This window comes from Marmota flaviventris, chromosome 2, assembly GCF_047511675.1.
Source record: "Marmota flaviventris isolate mMarFla1 chromosome 2, mMarFla1.hap1, whole genome shotgun sequence".
In the NCBI taxonomy this organism is placed as follows: Eukaryota; Metazoa; Chordata; class Mammalia; order Rodentia; family Sciuridae; genus Marmota; species Marmota flaviventris.
The window spans coordinates 91,041,324-91,056,875 of NC_092499.1; the positions used below are offsets into that span (position 1 = coordinate 91,041,324).

The following is a 15,552-nucleotide window of genomic DNA, read 5'->3' on the forward strand; positions in this document are numbered from 1 at the left end:
GTGGATTTACATACAATTGGTATCATAGTTTAGAGGAAATTTCTCAAATTTTTATTCCATTCCTTTTCCAGTATACATGGACACAGGTGGGCCCAGCTGCTGCTAAACAAAAGGTCATATCTCGAACTGATGTGTGCTGGATATCAGAGAGTGGAATCATTGATGTTTTTCTGCTGACAGGACCTACACCTTCTGATGTCTTTAAGCAGTACTCCTACCTTACAGGTTTGCATGTAGAGGTGCCATTTTATAGTTCCATTATGTTTCCCCTATCTCATGTATCATCACTGAAGGTTAATATTTATTGTACATTATGTAGGATCTATAAACAACTTACCTAAGCAATTTAAGTAGCAAGGTTTACCCTTCCCACCCTCATACCACTTAGCACAGTTAAAAATTATACTGAATCTAGAACTGTACACTCTAATCCCTAATACTCACCGTCTACTTTCCTTGGCACATTTAGTCCCTGGGTATTATCTAATTTATATAATTTACATAACCAATATTCCAACCTGAACTTTTCCATGCTTTTTTTTTTCCATTTAAATATACCACTAAAATGCTGGGCATGTTCGCTAACACCTATAATCACAGAAACTTAATAGGCCTGAGGCAGGGTTGAAAGTTCAAGGTCAAACCAGGCATGGTGGCTCACACTTGTAATCCCAAGTGCAGGAGGCTGAAGCAGGAGGATCAAGAGTTCAAAACAAAACTCAAAGCCCTAAGTAACTCAGTGAGATCCTGTCTCAAAATAAAATACAAAAAAGGCCTGGGGATGTAGCACTAGTGGTTAGGTACTCCTGGAATCACTCACTGGTACAAAAAAGAAAGAAAGTTCAAGGTCAATCTCAGCAATTCAGCAAGGCCTTAAGTAACTCAAAAGAAAAATGAAAATGGCCAGAATGTTGCTCAGTAGTAAAGCTCCCCTGGATTTGATTCCCAGTGCCAAAAAAAAAACAAAAAAAACAAAACCCACACCCACTAGTTTTAGCAATAAAGCATTTTATCTTTAAAAGACTACAAACCTGGGCTGGGAATATAATTTAGTGATGCAGCACTTGTCTGGCATGCACAACACCCTGAGTTCATTCCCCAGTACCACAAAAAGAAAGGAAAACCTATCAGCTTCCCTCTGATATCAGAAACAAGATAGGCTTCCCACTTTCACTACTCCTCCTTGGGAAGCTGAGGCAAGAAAATCATAAGTTCAAGATAAACCTGAACAATTTAGTGAGACCCTGTTTCAAAAGAAAATAAGCTGGGCTGAGTATATTGTTCACTGGTAGAGCACCCCTGGGTTCAATCCCCAGTACTGCAAAATAATAATAATTATTGTTGTTATTATGCTGGGTTTTAAATGTGGACCCTTTCAATCTTGAGAATTTTGTTGTTTAGTTCAGGAATACAACCTTATGTTATTCCTTTTATAATTTCTTCCTCTCCTTTTTCCCTTTCTCCTTTACAGGTTTTTTTATCTCCTTTCCCTTTTTTTGCCTATTTTCTGAGCAATTTTCACAATTTTGCCTTTCAGACCTTCCATTTATTCTATCCTATTTCTAATGTCAAAGAGTACTTTCTTATTCTCTAATTTTTTACTTGTTAATAACACCTCATGCTTGGTTTATGCTATTATATTTGTGTATTATGGGTGCAAATTCTTTTTCATCTCCAGAAATACTAATGATAATGTTTTGATGATTGTTACTTTGGTTGCTTGCATTGTCACTGTTTTCTCAGAGGTACTTTTATTCTACTTCTTTACTTGGGCCTCTGAATCTAATTTTAGAGATTTTCCTCAAATGTGGTTCAGCCTGGGGCTGGGATTGTAGCTCAGTGATAGAGTGCTTGCCTAGCACATGCGAGGCCCTGGGTTTGATCCTCAGCACCACATAAAAATAAATAAACAAAGGCATAAAAAATTTTTTTAAAAAATGTGGTTCAGCCTGGAAGTTCTGTGTGCCTGAATGATCTTATAGTCCAGTATAGGGGTGGGAGTTGGAATATTCTTCTGTCTTCTTGTATACTAGGGACAGGGTCGAGCTTTCTTCTTCATCTGTATGCTTCCCTCAAGCACTCAGGTGAGAGCTTCCCTGGCTGTGCTCAGCAGTTACCATCCTTCCCCTGCCCTCTTCTTTCCGTTTTGTTTTGTTGAAGTTACTCTTTCACCATTCTGTTTTTATGGCTTTATTCATTTTTTATTTTCTTTACCTTGATTTTAGTAAGACTTTGGGAGAGGAACAAGGTAAATCCAAGTGGTTGACCAAATGTCCTCCATAGTATAAGTAAATGTTTTGACAATAATGTCTTGACAGTTCTTCCTTACTTCTATTTCCCTTTAAGTCAGATTCAACAGTGCTCCCTGACATCAGTTTTTAAAATAAAGATCAGGAAGGTTACATTTTGCCAAATTTTTATGACTCCTATAAAAGAAGATTCAGAATTGCTAACCTGAACTAAAGGACCCTATACAAACTGATCCTCTCCAGTTTCATCCTTTACTTATCTCCCTTACACTGTAACACTCTGAAATATTTATTTTTTTCCTAAGCCTGTCATGTGCATATCTGCCTCTGTGTCTCTTCTGTTCCCTATGCCCGTATGCTCTATCTGTTTTTTCCCTATAGGGTATACTTATGTTTATTCATAAGAATCCAAACCAGTATTACCTGTTCTCTGAAGCCTCTCAAGACCCCACACTTAACTCAAGGAAGAATTCATTGGTTTCCCAATAATTGGTCCCAAAGCACTAGGCTGATACCTTTAACATAGCAGTTATACCTCAATTCAAAGCAGTTTATTTATATGCTTGCTTATCACCCTAATTGCTACTTCCTTGAAAGCAAGAGCTATGCTTTCTTCTCCTTGATATTCTATGTACGTACAAGCTCAGTGCTTACTAGTACCCATTGGGAAAATGCTCACCAAATGATGATCATTGTTATGGTAGTTGACTCAGTTCTCATTTTTGTCTTTAGGTACACAAGCCATGCCCCCTTTGTTCTCCTTGGGGTATCACCAGTGCCGCTGGAACTATGAAGATGAGCAAGATGTAAAGGCAGTGGATGCAGGATTTGATGAACATGATATTCCTTATGATGTCATATGGCTGGACATAGAGCACACTGAGGGCAAGAGGTACTTCACCTGGGATAAAAAAAGATTTGCAAACCCCAAAAGGATGCAAGAGCTGCTCGGGAGCAAAAAACGTAAGGTAGAACAAGCCAACATTTTTAAACTTTTCATTACAAGCTTTTAAAATTATTTGAAGTTCATGTTGGTACATTAGTGGAAGAAAACCATTTAATAAAAAAAAATAGTCCATGAAAATGGTACTTTCAAATGTAATTATAATTGTGATAACAGAAATCGAATGGTGAAAAGGTATTAACTCCATCCATCCCTTCCTTAGTTGTTTATGTCTACAGAATGATGAAGAGGCCTAGCATTTTCAGTTCTCTTTTTTTAGCTACCCTGTAGTAACATGATGGATTTGACCATACCAAACTTTTGTTCTAGTATGAAATTTGATAATACTGTACACATGTACTAAGGATGTATGAGAAAGTTCATCACAAAATGAGGCCTTCTGGGGAGAATAGGGTCAGCTCCCAAGATGATTTGAAAATGACCATAGATTGCTGAGAAAGGAGACTGGCTCTTAGGTGGCTAGAGGGTGGCACTAGAGTGCACTCACTCTCCAGGGTAAGGATTGTTACCTATGGGCTAGGGCTTGCATTGCATGGTTTGAACCTTCTATTGGCACCAAATGAGGGAGCACCAGGACTTCCTGTCAGCTTACCCAGATGTGGGCAGAAAGGTAAGAGGGAATGGTGGGGCTTGAAAATCCTGAATAGCCAAATATAAAAAATGGAGTCAGATTCTTTATTATTCTTTTTTTCTTCAGGCTTCCCTGGTGGACTCTGTAAGTCTGGCCAAGGAAAGAAATGATAAAAAATGGAGAAGAGGAGGAATCATCAGAAAGTGTAGAGTGCTTCTTTCCTGTATGGACGTGGCAGTGATTATTCTAATAAGAGAGTGAGGGAGAAAAGAAAATGGAGAGAGGAGAAGGGGGTGAACCCCATATACATTATATAAATAGATACAATCCCTCTCCTTGTTTTTTTTTCATAAAAATAATTTTATTTCCATCAATATGTGTACATGTAGTAGTATAACATGTAGTATAACATCTATGTTTACTTGGTTAATTTTTTTATTTATATATGACAGCAGAATGCATTGGCAGATGTCTGCCCTGCCAGGGAGTGTAAACCGGGCCTACTGAGCGTAGGTCCTACAAGGGCTTGTGTGGGTGGTTTCCTTAGTATTAAAGTTGCCTTTTCAACCCATTCCTTTGATCCTCAAACTTCTCACAGGTCTCTAGAATCAATCTTGTTAACTCTAAAACAGCATCATTTGTTAAGTACTTACTATAAGGTAGACAGTGTAATAAAATATATTATAATAGTCTTATTACCCCATTATTTGGATAAAGAAGCTGAGACTTAGAGTGATTTGGTAATTTTCACACGGTGAATAAGTAGCATAGCAAGAATCAACACTGGTCTGCTTGGCTCTAGAAATTTCTGTCCTTGTGGAAATTTCTGTGGTTGTTTTTTGAGGCCTCTGAACATTCAAGAGGTTGTGCTAGTACTGAAGGGAATGCAGAGATGAACTCCTCGGGGTCTTCCAGCAAGTGGGGGAAAGGCAAGTATGCAGTAACCACAATACAGGGCAGTAACATGAGAGCCAAAGAAAGTTTGGAGTGGGAATGGGCCAAGAGAGGGAAGATTTTAACCTACTGGAGAACTCAAGTCAGGAGTTTGTGTCACAGGTATATTGTAGGGTACCCCTGAAGGATGAGTCTCTAATTAGTGGAAAAGAGGGAAGGAAGAAGGCAATGTAATTAGAGGATGGAGCATTGATGGATGTTTGAAAGCTAAACAGAGGCTGTTTTGAAAGAGCAAAGCATGTGAAGCTTTGAATAGTAGGGAATCTGTCCAGAAAGATTGGGCCTTATTATAGGCTTCTTTGGATACATTTGGAGATATTAAAAGCTTCTTAAAAGGGGGTTAATAGCCAGAATTTATAAGAAACTCCTACATCTTAACAACAACAGCAAACAATTTTAAATGGGTAAACTTCATACATTTCTCCAAAGAAAACAGACAAATTGCCAACAAGCTACAAAAAGATGCTCAACATCACTAATCATTAGAAAGTGCAAATCAAAACTTTTATTTGTGAAATACCATTTAACATCATTAGGAGGGGTACTATTTAAGAAGTAGTAAGTAAGTATTGGTGAAGATGTAGAGAAATTGGAACACTTGTGTACTGTTGACAGGAATGTAAAATGGTACATTTGCTTTGGAAAACAATATGGCAGTTCTTTAAAAAAATTAAAAATAGAATCAAGATATAATCCAGCAATCCCCATTTCTGGATATATGCCCAAAAGAACTTACTTAAAGCAGTAACTCAAACAGATATTTGTACACCTATATTCATAGCAGCATTGGTATTGGTTTTGATTGGCCTGGTTTTGATATCAGTTTTAATTTTTCTGACCACACAGAAGACTATAGAGTTTTACTGATGTATGAAATATTTCATGATGATGTAATTGTTTCAAAATAAAATTTTACCCTAAAACTATGGTGAAGACATATAAATGAATATTAAGTCTAACCATAAAACTTGATGATATCTTCAAACCTTTATGTCCTGACAGCTTGTGGTCATCAGTGACCCCCACATCAAGATTGATCCTGACTACTCAGTTTACACTAAGGCCAAAGAACAGGGCTTTTTTGTGAGAAATCGTGAAGGGAGTGACTTTGAAGGAGTATGCTGGCCTGGTATGATATTGCTTTATATACTTACTATTTCCAATTATTTAGTACCAATTAATGAAGGTTACATGGCTGTTGTTCTCATTTCTAGTAAGTATCTACTCTTCTACTTACATCTTAGGCACCTTCAAGGAAAGAAAGTATTGCCTTCTTTGTATCTTTCATAACATCTGTGTGTTAGTCAGCTTTCTCCCTATGTGACAAAATACCTGAAGAAATTAATTTGAAGGGAAAAATATTTATATTAGCTCACAGTTTCAGATGTTTCTGTCCAGAATCATTTGGCCCCATGGCTTTTGGGCCTGTGCCAAGGCAGTATATCATAGTGGTATATCATAATGGAAGCATATGGCAGAGGAGAGCTGCACACTTCACAGAGAACAGAAAGCAAGAGAGAAAAAGGAGACAGAGTCCCATTATACTTTTCTAGGACACAGCTCCAATGACCTAATTCCTCCAACCAGGTCCCACCTCCTAAAGTTTCAACCATCTCTCAGCTGGAGACCAAGCCTTCAACACATGAGCTTTTGGTGACATGTAAGATCTAAACTATAACAACCTGGTACCATTGGAAATATATGTTTGGATATATTTATTAATCAGTAATTGAATGAATGTAACAAACAAATAAGCAAACCTCAGTGGCATGCATATTTCTTTAAACAAATAGAGATAAGAAGTAGAGGAATCATAGCACATGCCTATAATCCAACTTGGGAGATTGAGGCAGGAGGATTTCAAGTTTGAGGCCAATCTCAGCAACTTAGCAAGACCCTGAATCAAAATAAATGTTTTAAAGGACTGGGAGTATAGCTCCATGGTAGAGTGTTGCCTAGCATGTGTGAGGTTTTGGATTCAATCCCCAGTAACAAAAAAGAGGGAGAGAGGGAGGGAGGGAAAGAGAAAGAGAGAATGAATGAGAAAAGGGAAGGAAAGAGGAAAAGAAAAAAAGCATCCTGCAGGTTCTCTCCTGTGATTGTTCTTTGCTCTTCTAACCCGGCTAGGGATGTGGCTTGGTAGTTAAGCACCCCTGGGTTTAATCCTCAGTCTTAAAAAAAAAGAAGAAGAAGAAGAAGGAGGAGGAGGAGGAGAAGGAGAATAATAATAATAATAATAATAATATAATACCTGGGCTATCTTAGGCCATCAGAGAGGGACATGCTGTGTCTTGATGCTTGTTCACTGACATTTCCCAGGGCCTCTGGTGCTGAAAGGTCTAGTGATTTTCACTGGAGTTCAGTAGAACCTTCATTCACTTCTTGGAGACCTTGCCTCTCTCACCTATCTTTAAGGAATGTTGTAAAGTGCCCATTGATTATCTGGTTCTCACATCTGATACCTTCTTTATGACACATTTTACTGTGATGACCCCTATTCCTAACAGACTATCTACTATTATGTCTCTCCAGGTCTCTCTTCTTACCTGGATTTCACCAATTCCAAGGTCAGAGAATGGTATTCGGGTCTTTTTGCTTTCCCGGCTTATCAGGTAGGTCTTTATTCTTTTGTTCTTTTCTAGTTGATTTTAAAGGATGAAAGAAAGAAAGTGAATAGAACTGTTTTGCTTCTTTGAATAGCTCTTGTTATATAATGCTTGTGTGAAAAGGCAAGGATGACCAATACATTACAGACTTTGGTGGTGCTGGGAGAGGTGCCATGTGCATTACTAAAGGCACAAAGGCTGTGATTTTTAACCACTATTATAACATACTCTGTGATATATCAATGTACATTATAACAGGTATTTATTATGTTTCAAAATTACCATATACATTTTATATAAAATAAGCAATCTATAACTATATTTAAAGGTATGGTAAATGTGAAAATATAAACTATAGAGTATCATTAAAAGCAAAGAATAATAATTATTTTAAAATATTATAAGAACCACAGAGAAAACTGGAGCAGCCACATCTGAAGAACTGTTCTCAACCATTTACTTTGATACCGATAATGGTGGTGGTAGTGATGCTGATGGTGATACCTAAACCAAAATGAATACATGTCAAGCACTTTATATGCATTATACCATTTCTTCTTCACAATAATTTTCTGAAATTGGAGCTCTAACTAAATATAATTCCACAGATAAGAAAATTAAGTAATGGAGAGTTTGAAAGCCTGCCAATGTCACCCATCTAGCAAGTGATAGACCCAGAATTTGAACTCAGGACTGTTTGTCTGCCAAGCCCAGCTCTTAACCATCAGACATTAGTTTCTGAGCATCATATATTAGGATACTAGTAAATAACTTAAAGCATGGATAGACAACCACCCTTGGACCAAATATGGCTATGCTCATTCACTTCACTGTTTTCTAAGGCTGTTTTCACACTAGTATGGCAGAGTTGAGTAATTGAAGAGATATTATGGTGTCTGAGAAGGGAAGCTAGGTCTTGTGAGGTGATATTGCAAGGAACAAGACATTTGGAAAATAATGGAATGAGCTGCCCAAGGGAGTTCTTATAATTGTAGCTATTTAGCCAAATGCTGAGAGACCAGAGATTTCCATAAAAGAAATTACAACAAGATGTTAACTAGGCGGTAAGAGTCTGCAGCGCGCGCTGGGAAACGAGGAGATAGCGACGCAGGGATACAGCGCTGCAGTTTCTGCCAGCCGTGCAAGCACCGTACTCAGGGCTGAATTCTGGGTTCGAGACGGGGGAAGGAAGCGGTCCATCTCGGTTCTCCACACCGGTCAGACCACAGAGGAGGCCAGCAGCCACCATGTTGGAAAGCTGACGTCACCATCCCTGCTTTCGACTGACCGCAGCTCATTCAGCCATAGAACAGGTAATTTCAGTCTGCCATTCGCCTGCAGCTTGCAGACAGATTGCTAGGGTTCAGTGCCTGGGGGCTTCTTAGAACCTGATCTTATCGGAGCGAACACCGAGCGCGGGGCGGCCGAGTTCCGGCTCCCGGAACCGCCCTGGCCCAGGGCTGGGGAGCCTGCGGAGGCTGCTTCTTGGACCCTGCTCCTATCAGAGCATACACCAAGCACTAAGCGGCCGAATTCCGGCTCCTGGAACTGAGCCCGCGGGGACTGCTTCTTGGAGCCTACTCTTATCGGAGCTTACACCGAGCACGGAGAGGCCGAGTTCCGGCTCCCAGAACTGCCCTGGCCCAGGGTTAGGAGCCCACGGAAACTGCTTCTCGGTCCGGGTCCTGCTGAGGGCCGGTCAGGACTCACCCGTTGCTTTGGTTGCCCAGCAAGGGGAACGAAATGCTGCCATTCGCATAGGATACCAACATGGCAGAGATCTGATGTCATCAGAAAGCGGCGGAGGAGAGAACTTCATCAATACCAGCGGCGACAGAAACAGTTGGTCTCCTGGTAGGGGGGGTGAGGCACAGACACCCGAGTCTCCTCAATTTGTTGTCGAGCCAGAGGGGAGGAGCCGGGCCTCCACCAGCGCCCGGAGCAGGCCCAGCGGCTCGCCAGCGTGGTGACCGCGTGACCCCAATTGGAGAGGGGGCGGAGCGGAGCCGCCACCCGCACCCGCAAGGTGGGCAGACCCGCGACCCAGTGGTACATGGGCGTGGTAGGAGGGGCAGGGCAGAGCCGCCGCCCGCGCTTGCAAGGTAAACAGACCTGTGACAGACTGGCGGGTCAGGCCCAGTGGCCTGCCAGTGTGGTACACACGTCACCCCAACTGGAGTAGGGGCAGAGCAGATCCTTCTCCCACGCCCGGATCAGGCCCTGCCGGTGTGGTGGCCATGTGACCCCAATTGGAGTGGGGGCGGAGCGGAACCGCCACCCGTGCCCGCAGGGTGAGCAGACCTGTGACCAACCTGCAGATCAGGCCCAGGGGTCCGCAGGCGTGGTAGGAGGGGCAGGGCAGATCCGCCGCCCGCGCCTCCAAGGTAGGCAGACCTGCGACAGACCGGCGGATCAGGCCCAGGAGCCTGCCGGCGTGGTACACACACCACCCCAATTGGACTAGGGGCAGAGCAGAGCCGCCACCCGTGCCCGAAAGGTGGGCAGATCTGCGACCGACCAGCGGGACAGGCCCAGTGGCCTGCCGGTACGACAGACACGTCACCCCATTTGGAGTAGGGGCAGAGTAGAGCCGCCGCCCGCGCCTGCAGGGTAGGCAAACCTGCAACCGACTGGCGGATCAGGCCCGGTGGCCTGCCGGCGTGGTACACTTGTCACCCCAATTGGAGTAGGGGCAGAACAGAGCCGCCGCCAGCGCCCAGAACAGGCCCAGTGACCTGCTGGCATGGTAGCCACGACACCCCAATTGGAATAAGGAGAGAGCAGAGCCGCCGCCCGCGCCTGCAGGAAAGATACGCAAGCAGTATGAAAAGACAAGGAAAGAAAGGACCACAAGCAATGCAGGTCAACGCAACTTTAGAAGAGGTAACAGCTGCAGCAGATGGAATGTCAGATAAAAAATTCAGGATATACATGCTTCAGATGATCTGGAGTATCAAGGAAGACATTAGACAGCAAAATCAGACAATGAAAGATCACTTCGACAATGAATTACGCAAACAAATCCAGGAAGCAAAGGATCAACTATACAGGGAGATAGAGGTTATAAAAAACAAACAAACAGAAATCCTAGAAATGCAGGAAGCAATAAACCAACTTAAAAACTCAATGGAGAATACTACCAGCAGAGTAGAACACTTAGAAGATAGAACATCAGACAATGAAGACAAAGTATTTCAACTGGAAAAGAACATAGACAGCTCAGCAAGACTGTTAAGAAACCATGAGCAGAACATCCAAGAAATATGGGATAACATTAAGAGACCAAACTTAAGAGTCATTGGGATACAGGAAGGTACAGAGCTCCAAACCAAAGGAATGAGCAGTCTATTCAATGAAATAATACGAGAAAACTTCCCAGACTTGAAGAATGAGACAGAATCCCAAATCCTAGAAGCCTACAGGACGCCGAATGTGCAAAATCATAAGAGATCCACACCTAGACACATTATAATGAAGATGCCCAACATACAGAATAAGGAGAGAATTTTAAAAGCTACAAGAGAAAGGAAACAGATTACATTTAGGGGTAAGCCAATCAGGATAACAGCTGATCTTTCAACACAGACTCTGAAAGCTAGAAGATCCTGGAATAACATATTTCAAGCACTGAAAGAAAATGGGTTCCAACCAAGAATTGTGTATCCAGCGAAATTAAGCTTCAGGATGGAAGATGAAATTAAAACCTTCCACGATAAACAAAAGTTTAAAGAATTTGCAGCTAGAAAACCATCTCTTCAAAACATCCTCGCCAAAACATTACAGGAAGAGGAAATGGAAAATAACAATGAAAACCAACAGTGGGAGGTAGGACAGTAAAGGGGGGGAAAATAATCAAAGAGGAAAACAAACCATGTTTAGTAACATAAATAAACAAATATGGCTGGAAGAACAACCCATATCTCAATAATAACCCTAAATGTTAATGGCTTAAACTCACCAATTAAGAGACACAGGCTAGTAGAATGGATCACAAAACAAGACCCAACAATATGCTGCCTACAGGAGACACATTTGATAGGAAAAGACATACATAGGCTGAAGGTGAAAGGTTGGGAAAAATCATATCACAAGCAGGAGTGACCATACTCATATCAAATAAAATAGATTTCAAGCCAAAGTTAATCAAAAGGGATAAAGAGGGACACTACATACTGCTTAAGGGAACCATACACCAACAAGACATAACAATCATAAATATTTATGCCCCAAACAATGGTGCAGCTATGTTCGTCAAACAAACTCTTCTCAAGTTCAAGAGTCTAATAGACCACCATACCATAATCATGGGAGACTTCAACACACCTCTCTCGCCACTGGACAGATCTTCCAAACAAAAGTTGAATAAGGAAACTATAGAACTCAGTAACACAATTAATAACCTAGACTTAATTGACATATAAAGAGTATACCACCCAACATCAAGCAATTATACTTTTTTCTCAGCAGCACATGGATCCTTCTCAAAAATAGATCATATATTATGTCACAGGGCAACTCTTAGACAATATAAAGGAGTAGAGATAATACCATGCATCTTATCTGATCATAATGGAATGAAACTGAAAATCAACGATAAAAGAAGGAAGGAAAAAGCATACATCACTTGGAGAATGAACAATAGGTTACTGAATGATCAATGGGTTATAGAAGACATCAAGGAGGAAATTAAAAAATTCTTAGAGATAAATGAAAACACAGACACAACATATCGGAATCTATGGGACACATTGAAAGCAGTTCTAAGAGGAAAATTCATTGCTTGGAGTTCATTCCTTAAAAAAAGAAAAAACCAACAAATAAATGATCTCATACTTCATCTCAAAATCCTTGAAAAAGAAGAGCAAAACAACAGCAAAAGAAGTAGAAGGCAAGAAATAATTAAAATCAGAGCTGAAATTAATGAAATCGAAACAAAAGAAACAATTGAAAAAATTGACAAAACTAAAAGTTGGTTCTTTGAAAAAATAAACAAAATCGACAGACCCTTAGCCATGCTAGCGAAGAGAAGAAGAGAGAGAACTCAAATTACTAGCATACAGGATGAAAAAGGCAATATCACAACAGACACTTCAGAAATACAGAAGATAATCAAAAACTATTTTGAATCCTTATACTCCAATAAATTAGAAGATAGTGAAGGCATAGATAAATTTCTTAAGTCATATGATCTGCCCAGATTGAGTCAGGAGGATATAGACAACCTAAACAGACCAATATCAATTGAGGAAATAGAAGAAACCATCAAAAGACTACCAACTAAGAAAAGCCCAGGACCGGATGGGTATACAGCAGAATTTTACAAAACCTTTAAAGAAGAACTAATACCAATACTTTTCAAGCTACTTCAGGAAATAGAAAAAGAGGGAGAACTTCCAAATTCATTCTATGAGGCCAACATCACCCTGATACCTAAACCAGACAAAGACACTTCAAAGAAAGAAAACTACAGACCAATATCTCTAATGAACCTAGATGCAAAAATCCTCAATAAAATTCTGGCGAATCGGATACAAAAACATATCAAAAAAATTGTGCACCATGATCAAGTAGGATTCATCCCTGGGATGCAAGGCTGGTTCAATATACGGAAATCAATAAATGTTATTCACCACATCAATAGACTTAAAAATAAGAACCATATGATCATCTCGATAGATGCGGAAAAAGCATTCGACAAAGTACAGCATCCCTTTATGTTCAAAACTCTAGAAAAACTAGGGATAACAGGAACATACCTCAATATTGTAAAAGCAATCTATGCTAAGCCTCAGGCTAGCATCATTCTGAATGGAGAAAAACTGAAGGCATTCCCTCTAAAATCTGGAACAAGACAGGGATGCCCTCTCTCTCCACTTCTGTTCAACATAGTTCTCGAAACACTGGCCAGAGCAATTAGACAGATGAAAGAAATTAAAGGCATAAAAATAGGAAAAGAAGAACTTAAATTATCACTATTTGCAGATGATATGATTCTATACCTAGCAGACCCAAAAGGGTCTACAAAGAAACTATTAGAGCTAATAAATGAATTCAGCAAAGTGGCAGGATATAAAATCAACACGCATAAATCAAAGGCATTCCTGTATATCAGCGACAAATCCTCTGAAATGGAAATGAGGACAACCACTCCATTCACAATATCTTCAAAAAAAATAAAATACTTGGGAATCAACCTAACAAAAGAGGTGAAAGACTTATACAATGAAAACTACAGAACCCTAAAGAGAGAAATAGAAGAAGATCTTAGAAGATGGAAAAATATACCCTGTTCATGGATAGGCAGAACTAACATCATCAAAATGGCGATATTACCAAAAGTTCTCTATAGGTTTAATGCAATGCCAATCAAAATCCCAATGGCATTTCTTGTAGAAATAGAGAAAGCAATCATGAAATTCATATGGAAAAATAAAAGACCCAGAATAGCAAAAACAATGCTAAGCAGGAAGTGTGAATCAGGCGGTATAGCGATACCAGACTTCAAACTATACTACAGAGCAATAGTAACAAAAACAGCATGGTACTGGTACCAAAACAGGCGGGTGGACCAGTGGTACAGAATAGAGGACACAGAAACCAATCCACAAAACTACAACTATCTTATATTTGATAAAGGGGCTAAAAGCATGCAATGGAGGAAGGATAGCATCTTCAACAAATGGTGCTGGGAAAACTGGAAATCCATATGCAACAAAATGAAACTGAATCCCTTTCTCTCGCCATGCACAAAAGTGAATTCAAAATGGATCAAGGAGCTTGATATCAAATCAGAGACACGCCATCTGATAGAAGAAAAAGTTGGCTACGATCTACATTCGGTGGGGTCGGGCTCCAAATTCCTCAATAGGACACCCATAGCACAAAAGTTAATAACTAGAATCAACAAATGGGACTTACTCAAACTAAAAAGTTTTTTCTCAGCAAAAGAAACAATAAGAGAGGTAAATAGGGAGCCTACACCCTGGGAACAAATCTTTACTCCTCACACTTCAGATAGAGCCCTAATATCCAGAGTATACAAAGAACTCAAAAAATTAGACAATAAGAGAACAAACAACCCAATCAACAAATGGGCCAAGGACCTGAACAGACACTTCTCAGAGGAGGACATACAGTCAATCAACAAGTACATGAAAAAATGCTCACCATCTCTAGCTGTCAGAGAAATGCAAATCAAAACCACCCTAAGATACCATCTCACTCCAGTAAGATTGGCAGCCATTATGAAGTCAAACAACAACAAGTGCTGGCGAGGATGTGGGGAAAAGGGTACACTTGTACATTGCTGGTGGGACTGCAGATTGGTGCAGCCAATTTGGAAAGCAGTATGGAGATTTCTTGGAAAGCTGGGAATGGAGCCACCATTTGACCCAGCTATTCCCCTTCTTGGTCTATTCCCTAAAGACCTAAAAAGAGCATGCTACAGGGACACTGCTACATCGATGTTCATAGCAGCACAATTCACAATAGCAAGACTGTGGAACCAACCTAGATGCCCTTCAATAGATGAATGGATAAAAAAATGTGGCATTTATACACAATGGAGTATTACTCTGCATTAAAAAATGACAAAATCATAGAATTTGCAGGGAAATGGATGGCATTAGAGCAGATTATGCTAAGTGAAGCTAGCCAATCCCTAAAAAACAAATGCCAAATGTCTTCTTTGATATAAGGAGAGTAACTAAGATCAGAGTAGGGACGAAGAGCAGGAGAAGAAGATTAACATTTAACAGGTTTGAGAGGTGGGAGGGAAAGGGAGAGAGAAGGGAAATTGCATGGAAATGGAAGGAGACCCTCAGGGTTATACAGTGGAGGGGGTAGAGAGAGAGGAGGGGAGGGGAGGGGAGAGGTGGGGAGGGGGGAGGGGGGAGGATGGGAAAGGCAGCGGAGCACAACAGACACTAGTATGGCAATATGTAAATCAATGGATGTGTAACTGATGTGATTCTGCAATCTGTGTATGGGGTGAAGGTGGGAGTTCATAACCCACTTGAATCAAAGTGTGGAATATGATATGTCAAGAAATTTGTAATGTTTTGAACAACCAACAATAAAAAATTTTAAAAAAACAATAGAAATATTTTAACATGTTAACAAACATAAATGCATTGATCTGCTGGCATAATATCAAATATTAAACAGGGGTTGGTAACATGGAAAAAAAAAAAGATGTTAACTAGATGA

The 15,552-nt window shown here is 40.4% G+C and overlaps 1 protein-coding gene across 6 annotated transcripts in view; it reads left to right on the top strand.

Moving 5' to 3' along the window:
* Ganc (glucosidase alpha, neutral C) overlaps positions 1 to 15,552 on the top strand; it is an 83,172-nt gene that overhangs the window by 42,966 nt on the left and 24,654 nt on the right. For 4 of the 6 annotated variants that reach the window (XM_027925980.2, XM_071608132.1, XM_071608130.1 and 1 more), the window contains exons 11-14: positions 72 to 225; positions 2,982 to 3,217; positions 5,741 to 5,867; positions 7,271 to 7,350. In XM_027925980.2, the coding sequence (XP_027781781.2) occupies positions 72 to 225; positions 2,982 to 3,217; positions 5,741 to 5,867; positions 7,271 to 7,350 (597 nt within the window). Of the gene's footprint in view, positions 1 to 71; positions 226 to 2,981; positions 3,218 to 5,740; positions 5,868 to 7,270; positions 7,351 to 8,405; positions 8,504 to 15,552 lie in introns of those variants that run through there. The other 2 variants (XM_071608133.1, XM_071608134.1) reach the window with 2 other exon arrangements.